This window comes from Lampetra planeri, chromosome 4 (assembly GCF_965212315.1).
Source record: "Lampetra planeri chromosome 4, kcLamPlan1.2.h2, whole genome shotgun sequence".
NCBI classification, from domain to species: domain Eukaryota; kingdom Metazoa; phylum Chordata; class Hyperoartia; order Petromyzontiformes; family Petromyzontidae; genus Lampetra; species Lampetra planeri.
In genome coordinates, this window is record NC_136110.1 from 13796016 (window position 1) to 13815837 (window position 19822).

Genomic DNA, 19822 nt, shown 5'->3' on the forward strand with positions numbered 1-19822 from the left:
TAGCAAATGGGAATATGTGGGTACTTGTCCGTTTTCATATAATTTGTACTGACCATACATGGTGTAGTTATTAATAAAATATCGCAGCACAGACGTGACCTTGACATTTTCTATTGCTGGCATACTTCTTTTAATGACTTTGGAGCCCTTCCACTGAATTCCAACACTCCAGCAGTACCTTTGAATGCGGTCGCACTAAACCACATAAGTGCCACGTAAAGGTCAGGTTCGCTGCTTTTATATTGGCCCGACGCTGAACCCCTGCGGACGCTAAGGTCCAACAAGAGGCTTATACCTCCGGTGATTTAACCCCCGGCTCACCTGAATAGGCATTGTTGGTGTTGAGAAAGTAGATTTCCTCTCGGCCGTCCCCATCAATGTCACAAGCGGCGACACCAATGGCGTTGCCCTGCCGATCTCGCAGGGCGTAAAACGGGGAGCTCTTGTCATCCAGCGCCACATTCTCCAGACGCCCACTTGCGCGGTTGTACTTCAGCACCAGATTGGGCCCATTGTACCTGTGAATGAGACGGATCTGCTCTATTACGTCTTCCAATGAACCGCCATAGTCCACAAAAACCCGCATCTTTACATTAGCACTTGTTTGAAAATAGAACATCGTGCGTTTCAGATTACACAGCAATTACAGTTCATGATGATTTAATTAGTGCTGTGGAAAGGGAAGCAAACAGTCCCTGACTGCCGCATTTAGATAAGCTCCTCCCCCTTCCCCTTAACCAGTATATAAGATCTTGTCTCCTGGATTTCTCTACACTTGATACAGTAAATTTGGCTGTGACGGTCCCACCTGAAGACGGAGACTTGTGTTGCCTCCGAAACGTCGTGATTTAATTGAGTTATTTTCATTTGTTATTTTATTTTATTCTTATTTTATTCTTATTTTTTACCTACGTGACTTTACCCGAAAAAACCTAAGAGTCGGAAGCAAACATCACTGAAACCAACCCTAACCTCTACGTAAAAGTTAAAGAGGCACCAACGCAGCACATTAATTAAGTGGCAATCTAGATTCAGGCAATTTGTGAGATACGAATATTGTGATAATACATTTTCACGAGAAGGTAAGAATTTCTATGTTATATTTGTTTCTGGCCAGACAGTAAATTAGGATTAAACAACGTTACGTAGGTATAAAATAAAATAAATCACGACATTTCGGGCGCAACATAAGCGTCCATCATTATACCTACGTGACTTTACCAAAAGAACCAAAGAGTATGGATTCCTGCAGTCACGAAAGCTTCAAATCAAGATTAAGTAACGTTTTCATTTATATTTCTAGTTTTAGTTGTTGTTACGTAATGCGTGAAAATAACCTCAGTTGTAAGAGTTGCCTCGTTAGCTCTCGGGTATCTCCACAACCTCTTTTCCCCATTGTCGCACGTCTCTGTGACTCTCCCTCTCCCTGGCTGTTAGCCCATCATATCGCCCCGAACCCTCTACTGGGTTTTCCGTTCCTTAAAATTGACCCCGCCAACCCCTCCGTCAGACCTCCTGACCCTGCTTTTGGGAATTTTGACCTCCCACATGAGATATCTATAACTGCCATAAAGCCACACATCCCCATGGTTTGGCCTACTGACTCCAGCATCAAGCCTCTTGACCTCAAGTTCACAGCTCTCCATCTCCCTCCCGATGTGATCTACACTCTTCTGCTTCACCTCGTATCCAATTAGATACTCGGAACTTGGTGTAAGCTTGATACATATTACTCTGTACTTCCCTAACACGGACAGAGAAATCAGCACCCTGGCAAATGCAGGTTTTGTCACGGATTTCACCGATGGGATACCTTGATACACGGTAAAGTGATTCAGGGCTCTATATGACGTTAATAAATGCAAAGCGGGGATATCAGGGAAAGCTATCGTCCACATAATCAGCTGCTGCGATCAATCCACTGCTGGATAATAGCCTCCTCAGTCGGTCACCACCTATAACCTAATTCTAGATTTGAAGTTTTCGTGACTGCAAGGATCCATACTCTTTGGTTCTTTCGGTAAAGTTCCCATCCACTGTTGATAACTTCCCGGGGTGCATCCCTACTTTGGCTGTCACTCCGTCATTAGGCACGACCACCGACCATCACCTCCGTTCTAGTGACGTGTCCTGCCCAAGCCCACGTACCTCTTTAGCAGTGAAAATGTTATCTCGACTCCCAAAATTGTGTATCCACACTGCAAGCCGAATATCAACCAAGCTAGTAACGCAAGGGTTATATCACGGGACCTCGTTTGCCACTACCAAAATATGAGAATAGGTTTTCCCCTTTTTTCTGGCAACAAAACAATGCATATATTATCAGAGTGCGTTTTTTGTTTGCATTCTGACCACAAATATTGTGGTTAATGCACACATGATTCCTTGTTAAAGGTTTCAGTTTGGTGTTTTAACATCTTAACACCTGTTTTGTTGCCAGAAAAAGGGAAAACCTATTCTCGTAAGGGTTATAGTTGATAAAATGGTGCAATAGATATGTTCTGCTACTGTTGTTTGTTACCTTTTGTGATTATAAGCGTTTTAAATCTAATTCATGCCTATATCTAATTTGTTTTAGCAGTTGATGCAGTACAATCTTTTCTTATCTCATCTTATGGTAATTTATATAGCGCCTTGGCCAAAGTGATTTACAGAGAGTTAAAATGTTACATTTAGATGTAATGATGAAGGTGAATAAAATAAATAATAAGCGAACCTGTGATATGAACTTGTGGTGCATGGGAACACAAGGAATTACATTTATGTATATATTTTGTATTTATTTACAGGTAAATTATGTTGCTCATTCATTCCTCGTTTACACATATTGAAATAAACTACCCCACTGGCATGAAATCACTTAGCATTATTATGGTGACCCCAATGAGTTGTCGGTGGCATTAAGGAGGCAATCCCTGGAAACACCACGCCCCCTCGCTAAAGTCTCCAGCCACAATCCACGTGGACTGCAGAAACCGCAAAGCCGCGCCATTTCAGCAGAATGAGCTCCGCATTTGGGGAAAGCAGCCTCACGACAAAATCACTCTCCACCTATTCAGACAAACACATCGCTTCACGTGTTCCATGAATTCCACCGTGTGTACGACGGAAGGGATCCACAGTGAATGGGGGGCCAAGGTGGAGATGCCAGCGTTGTTTACGAAAGAAAAGGCAGTGTACAGCGGTGGGCATGGGGAAGGCAAAGGCGAGCCACTCCATGTTATTTATCACGTCGTCGGTTGTAAAGTGGAAGAAGTTCGGTGACGAATCTCTGCTTGTCTTTGTTATTCTGGGATTTGGCCAGTAATGCAATTATGTCCGCGAGCAAATCCACTATGTATGAGGTTTTCACTTCAAGTATAGGTCAAACCCTGTACATGATGCCAAATTCTAACAGCTTAGAAAAGAGACAGACATGTTTGATATACAAATTAAAAAAATATGTGCATCTTATGATCTAAGTGTTAGAATGCACTGATCATTTATAAACTCAATTATCCTCAAATGTTTATAAGTCAGAATGTGTCATCGGTTCAGTTGAAATTGAATTCAATCGTATTTTTTACAAGAAAAAAAAATCTTAGCAGATAATCAGAATGACTGAGCACGGGGCAGAATGTGACCCAATCAACATCAAATCACATCTTGATTGGATCTTTTTTTACCACGCGGATCGTGCGGAATCTCTCGGGGCTGCATTGGTCATGTTTCTATTCACAAATCAATTCCTTGTTTTTACCATGTCGGGCATGTACAATCTTTAGCGGCTGTAGAGGTCACGATTTGATTAATGAATTTATTCTTTTGTCGTTTTTTACCATTACAGTTCGTTTTAACCTTTGGTGGTTGCAGTGTTTCAATGCAGCACATACTATAAAAGGCAAAGAACCCTTGTACAGTCTCAACAAACTGTAGAAGTACAGTTACCGAGCACCTATGAAGGCCAACATGGCACACAAGGGTGTGGGTGACCAGCACCATGCTCGGCCGCCTTTGTCTCCATAGTAGCGATGTTTACACATTGCACCAGGTGTCCATTTGAGGGTGAGTCGACCAAGGGAAGGCCCAGGACTGCTTCAGATAATTGTCACTGGTGTTGGCCGTAAGCTGGAATTGAATTTAGGTCGGTGGGTTTGTAGTGCAGCACGCTAACCACTACACTACCGCGCCCACAGCACATACTAGATATATACACACACCGAAGAAAAGCGAGTCTCAAACGCAGGATATTATTCATGCGCCATGATCATAAGAATTCAGTTTAATAACTGTTACAGCCCGAGTATATGCACTAGAAACTAGGGATGTCCGCGATAGTCCATCTTATATATACTTAAATGCTGCTGCATGCCATCAGCCCAGAAAGTGTATAGGTTGACATATTATTATTTATTGTATTTATTCCTGTAAACATAAGCTTGTAGTTTACACTATGAGACCTCCTTTACCAGTGGCAAAATATAGTAATAGGTTTTTACCCTTTCAACAAGTACAAAAACTGACACATTTATACAAGGCATCATGTTTGCAATAACCACAACACAAGCAATCAAAATGCAAACAAAAATAACTCTGATGATGATAATGATATGCACTGTCCTTGAAGTTGATTGGTCCACACCCGAGACAGCCTTTTGGCGTCATCTGGTCCGACACCAATGGAGACTAGGCTCTTAGAAAAGCTGTCTCGGGTGTGGACCAATCAACTTCAAGGACAGTGCATATCATTATCATCAGAGTTGTTTCTTTTTGGTTGCATTTTGACTGCTTGTGTTGTGGTTATTGCAAACATGATGCCTTATATAAAGGTATCAGTTTTTGTACCAGTTGAAAGGGTAAAAACCTATTACTATAAGCTTGTAGTATTTGAACAACATTACAATTTTCTGTTGATATCTGTCTTACAGTGTTATTACATTGGAAGTGACATGACCGAATGGGAGCTTGTTGCAGAGGTTCAGTTAGAATCCAGTGGCTGCCCTGGTTATTACTACGGGTGTAATAACCATGAGAGTATGCCTCTTCTGACGTCATTCGCAAGAGCAGGCCATTGTGTGCTGGCGTCAGGGTCTAAATTTGCCAAAATTAAAATATTACACCACAAATTATTCAATTGGGATTACACAAACAGCAATCATCACCTCCTCCTACTGTCAGAGTGCTGAGGTCACTCTTGCAAATGAGACAATACTGAGATCTTGTTTTTTCACCTGATTAAGCAAAATCAGCTTGACATTATTACACAATAATTAGAATACAATTCGAAGCCGTTATTCAAGTTCGGATTGACCTATCTCTGCATTCAGTACATCGGATCTGCAGAATGATCAGGAATCGCAATCTCCCTCCAAATGTGTGCCCCTCATATCAAATAAGTATGCTAATGATGTGAACAAGTGTGGGTTTAGTGTAACATGGGTTGTTTAGATTGCTTCTAGCTTACATGTTATTGTTTATATGGACTCCCAGTGGCACATGCTCTCTGTATCGGTACAATGCACAGTGTGCCATCTCATCAGGTTGCAAAACATCAATGGACAACCCAGAAAGGTTTTTAGGCAGCTATTGTGTTTTCCCATCTGCAGCACGGTCAACTGTGTGCGTGAGTCAATTACGTTTATGTGGGTACAGTGAGAGAAAAACTTAGAAAAATGAATGAGAAGGGAGGAGCTTGTGGAGTGAGTTATATAGGAGAAAGCAGATGGTGGTAAACTTGAGGTTAACAAATGAGCAGTGGCACCAACAGATGTGGAATACTGTATTCCTGGCTTGATCACATCATGGGAGGACAGAGATATATAAACAGTGGGGAAGTCTATCGCAGTTTTTTTTGGTGTGGAAGGGACTCGAATAACAATCATGTGACGATGAAAATAAAATTGTGACTGAAGGTAATGTGGAGAGACAAGCGAATGAAAGGGTGCTATTTTGGAATTTATAAAATGTGAACGTGGAGAAAAAGTTTAGAGTGGAGGTTAAGAGAAGAGCGACTGACACGGGCGATAACTCGCACGCCGAACTCAATTGGATAAGTGAGAGGGAAAGGGCAAAAGGATCAATGGGTGGCAGAGGCAATGACGGGGAAGACAAAAGAGCAAAGAAATCGTGAGGGTGTAAACACTAAAGGTGGACAAATGGACAGAAAGTTGAAGTGAAGATAATTTTTGGTGCATGTCTTCCCACTTCCTATGTATTTTGAACTTCTTTCCTACCGTACGTAACCAACCGTGCCATTCGGAGGTATGGTTTATTTGGTCTAACCGCGGCGGTGCGCCACATATTTATAACAGGATCTGCGATACGGTGGCCAATTAAACGCAAAACTATTGGATTTCTGCGCTCCATACATGGGTAGAAATAATGAATTCAAGGCTTTCGTCAATCTGTTGCAGGATGACTGCCTCACAACACCTTTCAATCACGTGGGCTGTTTGAACGGAGGCCCAGGATTGGGTTAGCTAACATTCACCACTGATGGTAGCCATACAGAAGCTAAAAATCAAACTTGTGTCACCAGGTTCTGTACAGCACAGTGTGCTAACCACTGCTCCCCCTCCCCAACTGTGTATATATACTGTAATGTAATTTGTAATTTAAATTAACTGTAAAGTTATTAAGTCGCATAACCTTAATATATGTTTTGTTTTAAAATAATTCAATATACAAAAGCAGATTGAGTAACTGATATAAAATAACATGTAATTAAGTTCTCAAGTTACAAATTATAGCAAGAGTACTACATTTTAATTGGCATTTTAGGCTTGCTTTGCAGGATTAACATTTCACTGATCAAGTGTGGCTGACACATTTGGCGCTCTTAGTGAATTGTGGCAGAAAGCAACATACAGATTTTATTCTTAAGCAATCTATCTTGTATGAATAGATGACCAATAGCTAGGCCCATAACCGAAATCACGCCATTTTCTTCACATGGCTGGCACATTGATTATTTTGTAATTTATTGCAACAATCTATATTGACTGTTTTCTTGATTAACAAATTAATCATGTAAATGTATATTTTTTCTGAGGCAGAAATTACTTTCTGTCACATCTACCGGGAGTGCTTCTGCTGACGCAAGTCAACACCCGAGAACCCTGCGCAATTCTGCTTGACCCAATATTTTGCCCACGCTTTGCTCGATACCATTTTTGCATAAACCACATGCACAAGTAAGTCTGTAGAATTGTATTTTAGTCACCCTAAGCCAGATAATTAAAAAAAAATTGCTTACAGCTGCATTTTTAAAAGCTGTTATGAAATTGCTTAACAATGTACTATTATGGTGTCTCAATGAGAGTTTACATAATTCTGTACTCTTAAGTTAGTGCAACTTGAGTATACTGTACACGGTGTAGTCACTGCAGTGGATGGGACGTGACATAATCGCTGTGCAATGGGCCCTTTCCTCCCTAGATTTCTTCCACGAGATGGCAGATGTATCACATGATCAAAGATGGCAGCACAGAGGTGGCTGGGTGGCTCAGAGGTAGTATTGATGGCAGAGGCAGCACCTCTGAGATCTTGGGTTGAAAGCCGGGCAGCCACTGTTAATGGAAATAGGTTTTCAATTGTCCCTTAGTCCCAATCCTATTAAAACAATGTTTTACTCAATGTTGGTATATTTTAGCTCAGAGAATGAAAATATGATTTGAATGTCATGCGATAGCAGAGTGTGTGGGAAAGTGCACCTTCCATTGAGTAAAGATAAACATTTCACTTTAATATTTTTGTTACAAGGTTGGTGAAAATATCTTGTCAAGTTGTCCAAGACCGTGAGACACTGACAGCACCGGTAGCCCTTAAACAACTGCAGCGTTTGAAAAAATCAGCAAGCTCTAATTTTTTTCCTCCGAAGTAGTAATGACAGGTAAAATTTATTATATCAATGATTCAGTTGGGACCATGTTGCGTCTTCATTTTAGATAAAATGTACCTGTCTTTACACTCTCAAGATGGAATAAGGAACGGCTGGCTGCTGCTCTTCTAAAGTGCAGTTGTGCAAGGACATCACCTCTTTGACAATGTGAAACATCTGTCATGTAAATAGAAAAATATGGAAAGAATACTATTTCACACGAATACCTGGTCATGCCGCATTCACTTTGCAAAATGTCACTTACATGTTAATTACCCATCAGACATTCTGCAATCCAATAAGCCACTGTAATTATTTAACATTGCATAATAAAAATGCTTAGTTTTCGTTTAGAGCGTAAAAAAACATTATATCTAGATAAAGCAGTGAATCATGTGTAGTGTGTTATACACAAAGTCTCACACACTGTAGTTGGAGGCAATACTTTTAATAAACACAACCCTAACAAAAGATTAAAATCAAGATTAAAATCAAGATAGATACAACCCTAACAACTCGGGTTATATAGCTAGGCGTCTATGTGTTCGCTATGTGTGTGGGCGTTAGTGTAGCGAACGGGCTAGTCAGCACACACGCTGTCTGACCCACGACACGATATCAGGCTACACTCAACCGACGAACGAGGAACGACGAGCGAAGACGAAGAGACACAGGACTCCAGGCTGATCCCCACAACGGACCCCGCTTTATTTCCCTGGGCGCGGGCTCGCCCCGCCCACGACCACGCCCCCTGCTGTATCAAGTCAGGAGCCCACGGCTCCCAGTCACGTGTCCCTTCATTGTCCGGCGCTCAGCAGCACATGTGAAATCGTGGCTGGCGCTATCCATAGAGTGACAAATATTTCAAGTCACTGCACATGCATGAAGCATCTGCTGCGCAACTTTATTTTTTGTAAAGTGATGAGATTCTGCCGACGAAATAACAAACTCACCAGGATATGTGAACGCAGCAAGTACAGAACCACCAAGCACCTGCCTCGTGCTCGTGTGCCATATTGATGTCCTCTCTCTGTGTGTATAGATCAGCAACTGTCTCTAAAAAATCCACCCGCGACACTAAGCAAGTGAAAAAAGTGCCCCACACTCTTAACACATGTATCTACGCTCTCACACCACGTGTCTCCACATACCTACAATAATACCACGCTCTTCGTATGTTTAAAAATGCTTTGATGAAGTCTAAGCATTGAATCCATGAGTTGACCATTCTGCTCATCATACATTGGTTAAGTATATGTACCTGTATCTTGAACTTTTTTCGCATCGTACGTAGCCAGCCGTGATAATACTTATACGTAGATAGCCAGCAAGAATTCGTATTACATTAAATGTTAAGGTTACAGTTACATTTTGAGTTATACATTGTGATTCGCAGGATGGCATCTGAGCAATTTCCACCTGGTAGCAAAAGCTGCGTTGTGGAAATAAATAGAAATGTTCATTAATGTACCACACCAATTTTATTTGAAATGCTATTTCATGTTCTACCCTTAAATAATGATTTAATGGACAGGTCTATTTATAGTATTACGTGTGCAGGACAGAAATGTGAATTAGAAAGGTAATTTTTACTTTGTAGCGAATTTAACACAATTATTACATTCTTGTTCAACCCCGCGTCAATGGAACATGCCACATTATAAGTGAGGGTGCACGTACAGGAATGTCTCTCTCAAAGTCTGCCTCTCACTATCCGATCATCTGCAATGTTGCTTCGACGTGTGCCGGTGTTTGTATCTCACGTGTTTATCCAGTAGCTCCGTCAGTAAACGCATACGTAAAGGTACCAGCAGCTTAATTAAAAACAACATCTCAAGTTCATTTTAAATAACTGCCTGCTATTGTTATCAAGTAAAACTACAGTAAACTGCTCATATGAATTAACCTGTATCTCAACGTGTGTGTGTGTTTCATTACGTTTGTCTCGTCTTTCAAAAAATGCTTTCCTCAGGATCTGCCTCGATTTGGATTTGAGAGAAATCTGTGCGCTTTTGAGGTATTCGCCTAAGGGAATTTCAAATGGCTCTTTCCTGTCACGTGACCTGAACGCTACCTCCACAGTGGCATCATCATTCGACGAATCTCCAATGTGGGAAGAAGGCCCCCACAGGCAGCCACCCATCCCCTCATGCTCCTGTGATGCAACAACCCATCTGCCACCTAGCACATTAAATATTTTTTTTGTTTTAGAAAAAACAATTCCAAGTGTCTGCTCCCAAAAACATTGGTGGAATAGGTAGAGATTTTGAAAATGTTCCAAAATACGCAGAGATTAGCATTGTGAAAAAAGTGTATTGATTTTGTTTCCATCCGGTTGAAAGGCATAGGTCGGACAGAGTTCGGCCTCAATGCTACAGGCCTCTGGTTTCTTGCAGACAGAATGAGTTCTCACTTTTTCCTCATAAGTTCTGCGACAGACTCGCTGACTGCAAGACAAATGAACTATCTTACACCATCCGCCATTATCTATCCACTGCTGAATGAAGCTCTCTTCATGCCATCACTCATACCGTCACAGTGCTGCGATGACACCTTCTGTCGTATACGCGAACACCAACTGATCTGATCGCTCCATCTCTGCGATGGTCGTCCTCTCGGGCATATTCTCTCCTTTGGCTGCTAGTCCGCCACCAGAGTTGTCCATCATTCATACAATCTTACAGCAATGGATCCTGCCTAGAGCCACTAATTTTCCTCAACAGTGAATGTCTGAATTACACTTGTGAATTACACATTGGTAATTATTTATGCACTCGATTTAGCTTTTATTTTACTTTGTTGTCATTATCCATGTTCCTGATGTAAATGGCATTGCCGGTAATATACAATGACTGTTCAAACACATTATTACGTTAATTTAGAAAATTGGAATACGATTATCATGGGCATTTTTCGTAACATATCGCAGTATTCGCAAAACTGCGGGTAAGCACGGACTTGCCTGGAATTGATTATAAATTCATCCCATCGGCCGTGTAAAAAATGCATGAACAAAACGCGGAAAACACAATCTTGCCCTTGGCAGCGCATATATCATCGCGAGTACGAGGATTTTCGGTGTGTCATGGTAAGTAAAGCACTGGGACCTGCTGCTCACAGCGCGGGACACACGTCGCACTCGGGCTCGTGTGGTGTGACGCGCTAGTGTGAACCTCGTGCCCAAAGCTCATTCGCATGGGCCCTGGACATCAACGGCGGCTGTCACAGCCGAGACAATCGCCTTCCACGAGGTTAATTTGTACGTGGAACTGAATGGATTACAACACGAATTGCCAGTGAGTCGGCTGTGACGTGCTCAAACCAACCTAACACTCCCTCACGTGCAAAGTGTGTCGTGGTCTTATATCTTCTTCAGTTATCTCCATATATGTCCCCCCTATGTCTCTCTCAGTGTCTGCATCGGTTTGCATGTTTGTCTCCTCGTGTTCAGCATGTTTGTCAGATTGTCTGTGTATGTCTCTGTGTGTATCTGGTTCCCAGAGGCAGACTGCTACTACTGCTGTGAGTCCCATTTGTTAAAATTTTACTTAATAGGGACCCAAGACAAGAGGGCCACAATGCAGTTGGTTGGGAACTGCTGATGGTTTTTAAATAGTACATTAGGCCGAGTGCTGTTTGTACATTTGTGTTATTTTAAACTCTGTATTACTTCTCTTGTTTTGTCCCTGTCCGTCACTGTCAATTGACCACAGAATGTTCTGCCTTTAGTGTATATGTTGTCTCTCTGTGGCCCATTGAATATTTCTGTTTCATAATAAATAAATATATCTGTTCACATCACTGTGACTCAATGCATTTCTCCGTATCCACAATGCATCTCTTTCAATGTTTCTGAATAACGCTGTACATACAGTGAGGGAAAAAAGTATTTGATCCCCTGCTGATTTTGTACGTTTGCCCACTGACAAAGAAATGATCAGTCTATAATTTTAATGGTAGGTTTATTTGAACAGTGAGAGACAGAATAACACAAAATCCCAAAAAACGCATGTCAAAAATGTTATAAATTGATTAGCATTTTAATGAGGGAAATAAGTATTTGACCCCTCTGCAAAACATGACTTAGTATATTCTTAGGTTTTTTCGGTAAAGTCACGTGACTTTACCGAAAAAAAAAACCTAAGAATATGATTCCTTGCAGTCACGAAAGCTTCAAATCTAGAATTCATGACTTAGTACTTGGTGGCAAAACCCTTGTTGGCAATCACAGAGGTCAGACGTTTCTTGTAGTTGGCCACCAGGTTTGCACACATCTCAGGAGGGATTTTGTCCCACTCCTCGTTGCAGATCTTCTCCAAATCATTAAGGTTTCGAGGCTGACGTTTGGCAACTCGAACTTTCAGCTCCCTCCACAGATTTTCTATGGGATTAAGGTCTGGAGACTGGCTAGGTCACTCCAGGACCTTAATGTGCTTCTTCTTGAGCCACTCCTTTGTTGCCTTGGCCGTGTGTTTTGGGTCATTGTCATGCTGGAATACCCATCCACGACCCATTTTCAATACCCTGGCTGATCGAAAAGAGGTTCTTACCCAAGATTTTAACGGTACATGGCCCCGTCCATCGTCCATTTGATGCGGTGAAGTTGACCTGTCCCCTTAGCAGAAAAACACCCCCAAAGCATAATGTTTCCACCTCCATGTTTGACGGTGGGGATGGTGTTCTTGGGATCATAGGCAGCATTCCTCCTCCAAACACGGCGAGTTGAGTTGATGCCAAAGAGCTCCATTTTGGTCTCATCTGACCACAACACTTTCACCCAGTTGTCCTCTGAATCATTCAGATGTTCATTGGCAAACTTCAGACGGGCATGTATATGTGCTTTCTTGAGCAGGGGGACCTTGCGGGCGCTGCAGGATTTCAGTCCTTCACGGCGTAGTGGGTTACCAACTGTTTTCTTGATGACTATGGTCCCAGCTGCCTTGAGATAATTGACAAGATCCTCCCGTGTAGTTCTGGGCTGATTCCTCACCGTTCTCATGATCATTGCAACTCCACGAGGTGAGATCTTGCATGGAGCCCCAGGCCGAGGGAGATTGATAGTTCTTTTGTGTTTCTTCCATTTGCGAATAATCGCACTCCCTTTAAGAGTGTGCTCCTAATCTCAGCTCGTTACCTGTATAAAAGACACCTGGGAGCCAGAAATCTTTCTGATTGAGAGGGGGTCAAATACTTATTTCCCTCATTAAAATGCAAATCAATTTATAACATTTTTGACATACGTTTTTCTGGATTTTGTTGTTGTTATTCTGTCTCTCATTGTTCAAATAAACCTACCATTAAAATTATAGAATGATCATTTCTTTGTCAGTGGGCAAACGTACAAAATCAGCAGGGGATCAAATACTTTTTCCCTCACTGTACATCCCCACATATCACTTTATCTTTGCGTTCCTTTGCTTATTTCCATGTCAAAGTGTCTTTCCCATTGTGCGTGTATGCTCATGTCTCTGCCCTGTCTTTTCTCCCTTCACATCCCATAACTTAATGACCTAACTCCTTGTCCAAACGTCGTGAGACCTGACCTTGGCTAAAGATTTTTAGAAGTGTTAACGGATGGATTTGCAAGGAACCGTTTCCGTAATAATTGGATGTATTGTATACAATGAAAAGACGATGTAGACACTGTCGCGGAAACTAGAAAAAAAATCAAATAACTTTTGTATTTTACAATTTTTTGAATAATTAACAAAATGTGCAGCTTCATTAAATTATTAAGTCTCACCTGTACTAATTAGCCAGAGGCCGTTCGTGCAACTTCTAAAGTATATAATTAAGGAGAGAGAAAGGCACTTTTGCACTTGTAATGTGGCTAAAACTCCAAGCCTATGACATCTGTGTTGACATTACAGGTCATAGTAGATATAACTGCGATGGTGGAGGGTTATAGTTAAACATTCACATCATACCGACACTATCGAACCCAAAATAAACTAATTATGAATCAGAATGTACTGTATGTTCTTTGCTTATAACTCAAGAGCCAAATGTATCGCGACGATCGGGTAAAATTTCTGGAGGGAAAAAATACCCTTTCCAAAATGCAAGTTGGATTGTTGAGATGTGTGACCTAACATTCCAAGAAAATCGTTCTTGAAAAAAACCGTAATACACACCTACATAAGGTACAGATACATATATACAACGTCATAGTTTTAACTGTCACAGCACGCTACTCATAATTGCATGCCTCTGTTTTCACACTTGCCAATTCACTTCCCATCAGGGGTGCTGAGAGTAGTGCTGCATTCTTGACTAATTGACTGGAAAAGTGCAGATTTTGTAGACAATTGATTTTTATAGACCACTAGTCTCAACTAGGTGGATAAGTCCTGCAGCCAAATTCACATCGATGAAGCCCACTCATTTGCATGGTCTGCAAGTGAGGGTTCCACAAGTCCATTACAATAGGAACCATCACCCGTAGCAAGCGACATTCCTGTAAAATGTTGCCATGTCTAAGCTGAACCACAATTGGTATCTCGCGCATTGTTAAGCCATTGCCACACACAGCGGTTGCAAACAACCTAGCTGAGCGTCTGCGTTATTCTGTTCTCCGATCTCAGCCAGCTCAGGCGATAATAATTGCATCGAGCAGTGAGTTTTGTGCAAGAGATTCAGGGTTTGAGGCAAGTGGGAAGGACATACCAATACTTGACCCATAATTAAAAAGTAGTGTATATTCTAAAGAAAAAAGAACAATTATACGTAACTTAGGAAAGTACATACTACTGTAATAATAATTAATGCGTAGATTAAGTTGTTTAAAGAATAATTCATAACCATTCAAAAAAGTATTTAAAGTACATCAGTAAAAATTCGGACCCAATAACTTTGCACCTGTTATATTAAACAGGAATGTAGCGATGTCAGCGCTATGCCCCTGTGCGTGTGGCTTCTTTGTGCTCGAGGAGAGCCGCTCCTCTGGGCCACCATACGATCGCGTGACAGAGACCCTGCTCGGCTTGTGTTCCTCACGGTGGTAAAACAACTTTCTTCAGAGGTCATGCGATTTTGTGACTTTCAGGGCCAGTGAATCAGTTTACTTGGGACGAATGCAAGGAAGAGAGTGGCGAGTTCTCTGCGACTTGAAATCGGTGTAACATTCATTGTCATCGGTGACCTTAATTTTAGGACATAATCAATTTGAATGAATAGCTTATCTTACCTATAAAAGGCATTTTTGTCTGTCTGTCTGCGTGTGTGTGTTCGCACACTTGCAAAGGATTTGGCTCTCAAACGGTAGGGTTTAGGTTTAAAAAAAATAGCCAGGTACCACGCATTAAGCCCCGTGGTGAGCACGCGCTATTCCTTTTTCCCATCTCTAAACTTTAAAGTAGTTAAATTAGCGATTTAGTGCGGGTATATTGATTTATTTATTATGCACGCTCGACCATACACAATGTTTTCCAGGTTGAGGGATTTCCCCTCCCCCAGGACCTCACAGAATGCTCAGCAAATCTGCAAACCTGTTTCTATTAATTTTAACCTATCTATGTGACTTTACCGAAAGACCCAGAGAATATGAATTCCTGCAGTCACGAAAGCTTTAAGTCAAGATTTCACCGCCTGTACGGGGAGGGTTTACACTTAACTATAAGATCTTTCAACAAACTTCGAGACAGGAAGTCTGATCTGATCGAGACACTCACATTTCTGAAAATATGCCGCGACTCTAAGGTAATACGGATCTCCTTTACACTGACATCTGCTGCTTTCACATAACATAGCCACCGCCGCGCGCTCGCCATGGAGGCCGCTCTCCGATCTTACATTAACATGCTAATTTCTCACATTAACATCACTAGCCCCGCCCACTTAGTTTATGACCCTTGGGCTACACCCATTTTAAACCTTTAAAACAGTCTGCCTTCAGCAGCTTTCCCCCTCTTATTTCCTCCTTCTGACGATGGCTTGTGTTGTGATCGAAATGTCCTAGTTTGTTGTTTATTAAATTTGTATTAATTTTAACCTATCTACGTGACTTTACCAAAAGACCCAAAGAATACTGTGTCTGGGGGTCGGAGATTGGATGGCCGTGCTTTCCCCGAATTATGGTAATAGGTGTGGCGCTGCAGGTTACTATTTTGATGGAGTTAAATAGCGATATGTGATCGGGGGCATTGAGGCACACTCCATCTCCTCAGAAACCAGCGACCACCACCCATCCTTGCAGTGCCTCACGGCTCTCCGAACCTCCGAGTAAAGGCTGCGGTAAGCCTCCTCATTGTCTGACGTGGGATGCTGTAGACTATGAGAGGGGGCCTGTCGCTTTTTCTCAGCAAGCCTGAACACCTCCTCTGTCAGCCAGGGTCTCCGGGGAGGTCTGAACCATGTACCCAAAGCAGCCATTGCAGCTGCATGAGCCACAGTCCTAAACCTTGCCCATTTCTCCATCTGTAACTCACTGCCCGCGTATATACAAACAAAGATTTAAAAAAACCCAACGAGAGTCTTGCACGCAGTGGTAAATGGTGTTAATATTTTGAGAAAACTTTGGACAATGTTCAGCACTCTGAACATGGTGGCCTGAGATTAATTCCTAGCTAGTGCTAACATCGAGGGCAAGAAGTGTCTGAACCGATCTTGGGCCTCTGCTAGATCATCAGAGCCTTAAGTGAGGACCCGATGTCATGTGCAAACAACTAGTGCACAGTGAAAGAAAAGTCAAAATCCTCCAACAAGAATAAGGCTTGACAGGTCACCAACATCTCTCAGCACTCTCTTCACTGACCACGTCCACAAACATCTATTGATGTGATTTCACCAGTGGCAGAACGTTTTCGGAATTGCTTGGCTCCGACAGCTCCACCTGAACTTCACCCACTTAAGAGTCCTTTCCAAGTGCAGAACGAGGTGCAGTGAAATACATTCCACCAGTGGAAGAATGGCACCTTCAGGACTTGAAAAATGCAGAATAGGGCTATGTTCACACACCCGCGGGTGCCATTCCACTCAAAACCAAGACGAAATGGCATGGATTTGGCCCAGCACAAATATACTGGCGCATACTGAAGAAGCATGCTCACCTTAAACAGTCCCACAAGTTCTCCTGTCACCATAACTACACCGCCACTTTGAATAACCCCACTCTTTATTTTAACTACTATTATCTCATGTACAATTTTAGAATTGTTGTTTAATAAAATAGCCAGGTACCACGCCGTAAGCCCCGTGGTGAGCACGCGCTATTCCTTTTTTCCCAATGCAATAAAAATACACAAAACGCTCAGATAAATTATTCGCAGTGTGATGTCCTCTTCACCCCCCCCCCACCCCGATATGTGCAGTTACTACTATACAGTCGGTAGATGCTACCACTATAGGCCATATATATTACTGCAGAGCAGGCAGGGGAATCGTGGCTGGGGGGGGGGGGTAGCAGCCCAGCCCCAGCCTGCCAAGGTGCCACCTCGGCTGGCTTGGCAATTTAGGCGAGGCCGGGGGCTCTGTGTCTATGTCCTTGTGTGCGTGTGAGTCCATGTACATGTCTGCGATGATGTTTGTGTGTGTGTACGTCCATGTGTGTGTGTGTGTGCACATAAGTCCATATGTGTGTATCTGCAAGTCAATGTGTGTGTGCGTGAGTCGACATGTGTGTGTCAGTCGATGTGTGTATGATAGTCAATGTGTGTGCGTGGTGTGTGTAGACAACTAATATAAAAAAATTATATTTGTTAATTTAAAAACAATAATGTGTCTAAGTCCAGGTGTGCATGTGAGTCGATGTGCCTGTGTGTGTGAGTCGATGTGCCTGTGTGTGTGAGTCGATGTGCCTGTGTGTGTGAGTCGATGTGTGTGTGGGTCGATGTGTGTGTGTGAGAGTCGATGTGTGTGTGTGTGAGTCGATGTGTGTGTGTGAGTCAATATGTGTGTGTTAGTGGATGTGTGTGTAAGTCCACATGTGTGTTTGTGTGTGGGTCGATGTGTGTGTGTAAGTTCATGTGTGTGTGTGTGAGTCCATTAGTGTGTGTGCGCATCGATGTGTGTATGTGGGGCGATGCGTGTGTGTGGGGCGATGTGTGTGTGTGAGAGTCGATGTGTGTGTGTGTGAGTCGATGTGTGTGTGAGTCATATATGTATGTGTTAGTCGATGTGAGTGTATAAGTCCACATGTGTGTGTGTGTGAGTCGGTGTGTGTGGGTTGATGTGTGTAAGTCCATGTGTGTGTGTGTGTAAGTCGAGGTGTGCATGGGTCCATGTGTGTGTGTGCAAGTCCATGTGTGTGTGTCTTAGTCGATATGTGTGTGTTTGTAAGTCCATGTGTGTGTGTGTAGTTCGATATGTGTGTGAGTTTATGTATGTGTGAGTCGATGTGTGTGTGTAACTCCATGTGTGTGTGTCTAAAGACGATGTCTGTGTGTGTGAGTCCATGGGTATGTGTGTGTATGTGTAAGTCGATGTGTTTATATGTGTGTGGGTCGATGTCTGTGTGTAAGTCGATGTGTGTGTCTGTCTCTTTCGCCCGGGCAACGCCGGGTACTTCCCGCTAGTATTTTATATAATTTTACTTTTATGTCAGATCAAGTATTTAGCAAATTTAATTGAATGTTATTTCCGTTATCCACAACAATGGCCTGGAAGTCGTCTGGCCCTGCTAGGAGTCCGCGATTAACGTGGCCACTAGGATCCATGTGCAATACTGTCAAAGGAGACCACACTGCACATTAGCACAGGTCCGCGGATGGAAAATAGTGTGCCAATACGCAATTACCATTTTGGCAGCTTTTCACTGCTGTCAGTTTTAAAATAAAATTTCTGGGAACATTATTATGCTGTAATGGCTCTTGCTCTTCCCACTACTTTACTATCATTACTTGCTTTTTACTTCCATTAGCCTTTCCTCCAATAACATTATTTAATTTGCTTGATTGACATGGAATAAGAGTGCTTTTTTAACAATTCGCTTACATAGTTAAAAGGCAGCGTTTGCATCAAGGGTGCAAATGGAAAAATAAAATGGGTGTTAAAGCCCGATGTAAATTAAGCATCAGAGACAGCCACTTAGCCGGTAGAAGCTGAGGAGCAGATGTGAGAAGGTCCACTCCCATCATGTGGCACCATGCCATCTTATGCGCCATTCCCGCTGACTCGGCCTCGTTAGTCTCTGCAACCTGTCTGCTTTTTTGTGAACCCCACTGGCAACGAGAAAGATATCCTATGGACATATCACACAAGTGCCGGTTGCATTCCACCCAGGTAAACCTATCGGCAAACCGATGGCGGCCAAAGCAAATGTACAACAACATTTAATAAAAGCCGCTGCAGACGGTATTGCATCATTATAGATTTAAAAGAGAAAACAAGTTAAAATAGGTTTGCGTGGAATTGAGGCTGGGCTCCCCAAGCGCCAAGCACAGTTTAGACACAGACCTCTCAGGTGATCCATTCCTGCTAAGTCACGCTCAAGAGGTTAGCACGGCAAAAGCCGTTGATGCCTCCACACATCACCAGCCCTTCCTCCTCCTGCTGATTCCTGCAGTTGTTGCAAAGTTGACACCTGACCTTCAAAGTTTCCTCTCAGCCTCCTCCGCTGTCTGGCGCGAGATCATCCCCTTAGTCACCAACCTCTGGGTGCCACCACTTCAACGATTGTCTGTGTAACCCGCTCTCTTCCACCCTGCACACGTGTCCCACCCATCACAACCTCCTGTTCCTGACTACATTCACAATACTTTCCTGCCTCGTTCTATTCCAAACTTAAAAATTGCTTTACTTTACGTTCCCATGGAATACCCGGCATTTATCAGCTTGCAGATAGTGTACTCTATAATAAAATTCAAAAAGCCTTTTGCCATTTTCATTGTTAAAGCCTGGGCTCTATGACCCACAGAGTGACAGACATCACTCGTGTCTCAAAAAGCTATCTCAATGCAAAGGTTGACCTCTCTAATCTTTAAAAGTGGTTTATGTAGTTCATTAAAAACCTGCCATGCTAATGCAAGG

At 42.5% G+C, this 19822-nt stretch overlaps 1 protein-coding gene across 1 annotated transcript in view; it reads right to left on the bottom strand.

Annotated features, from left to right (window-relative positions):
- Nucleotides 1–19822, bottom strand: part of CRTAC1 (cartilage acidic protein 1) — a 634231-nt gene that overhangs the window by 469328 nt on the left and 145081 nt on the right. The window contains exon 3 of the mRNA XM_078593311.1: nucleotides 322–518. Within this exon, the coding sequence (XP_078449437.1) occupies nucleotides 322–518 (197 nt within the window). The remainder of the gene's footprint in view (nucleotides 1–321; nucleotides 519–19822) is intronic.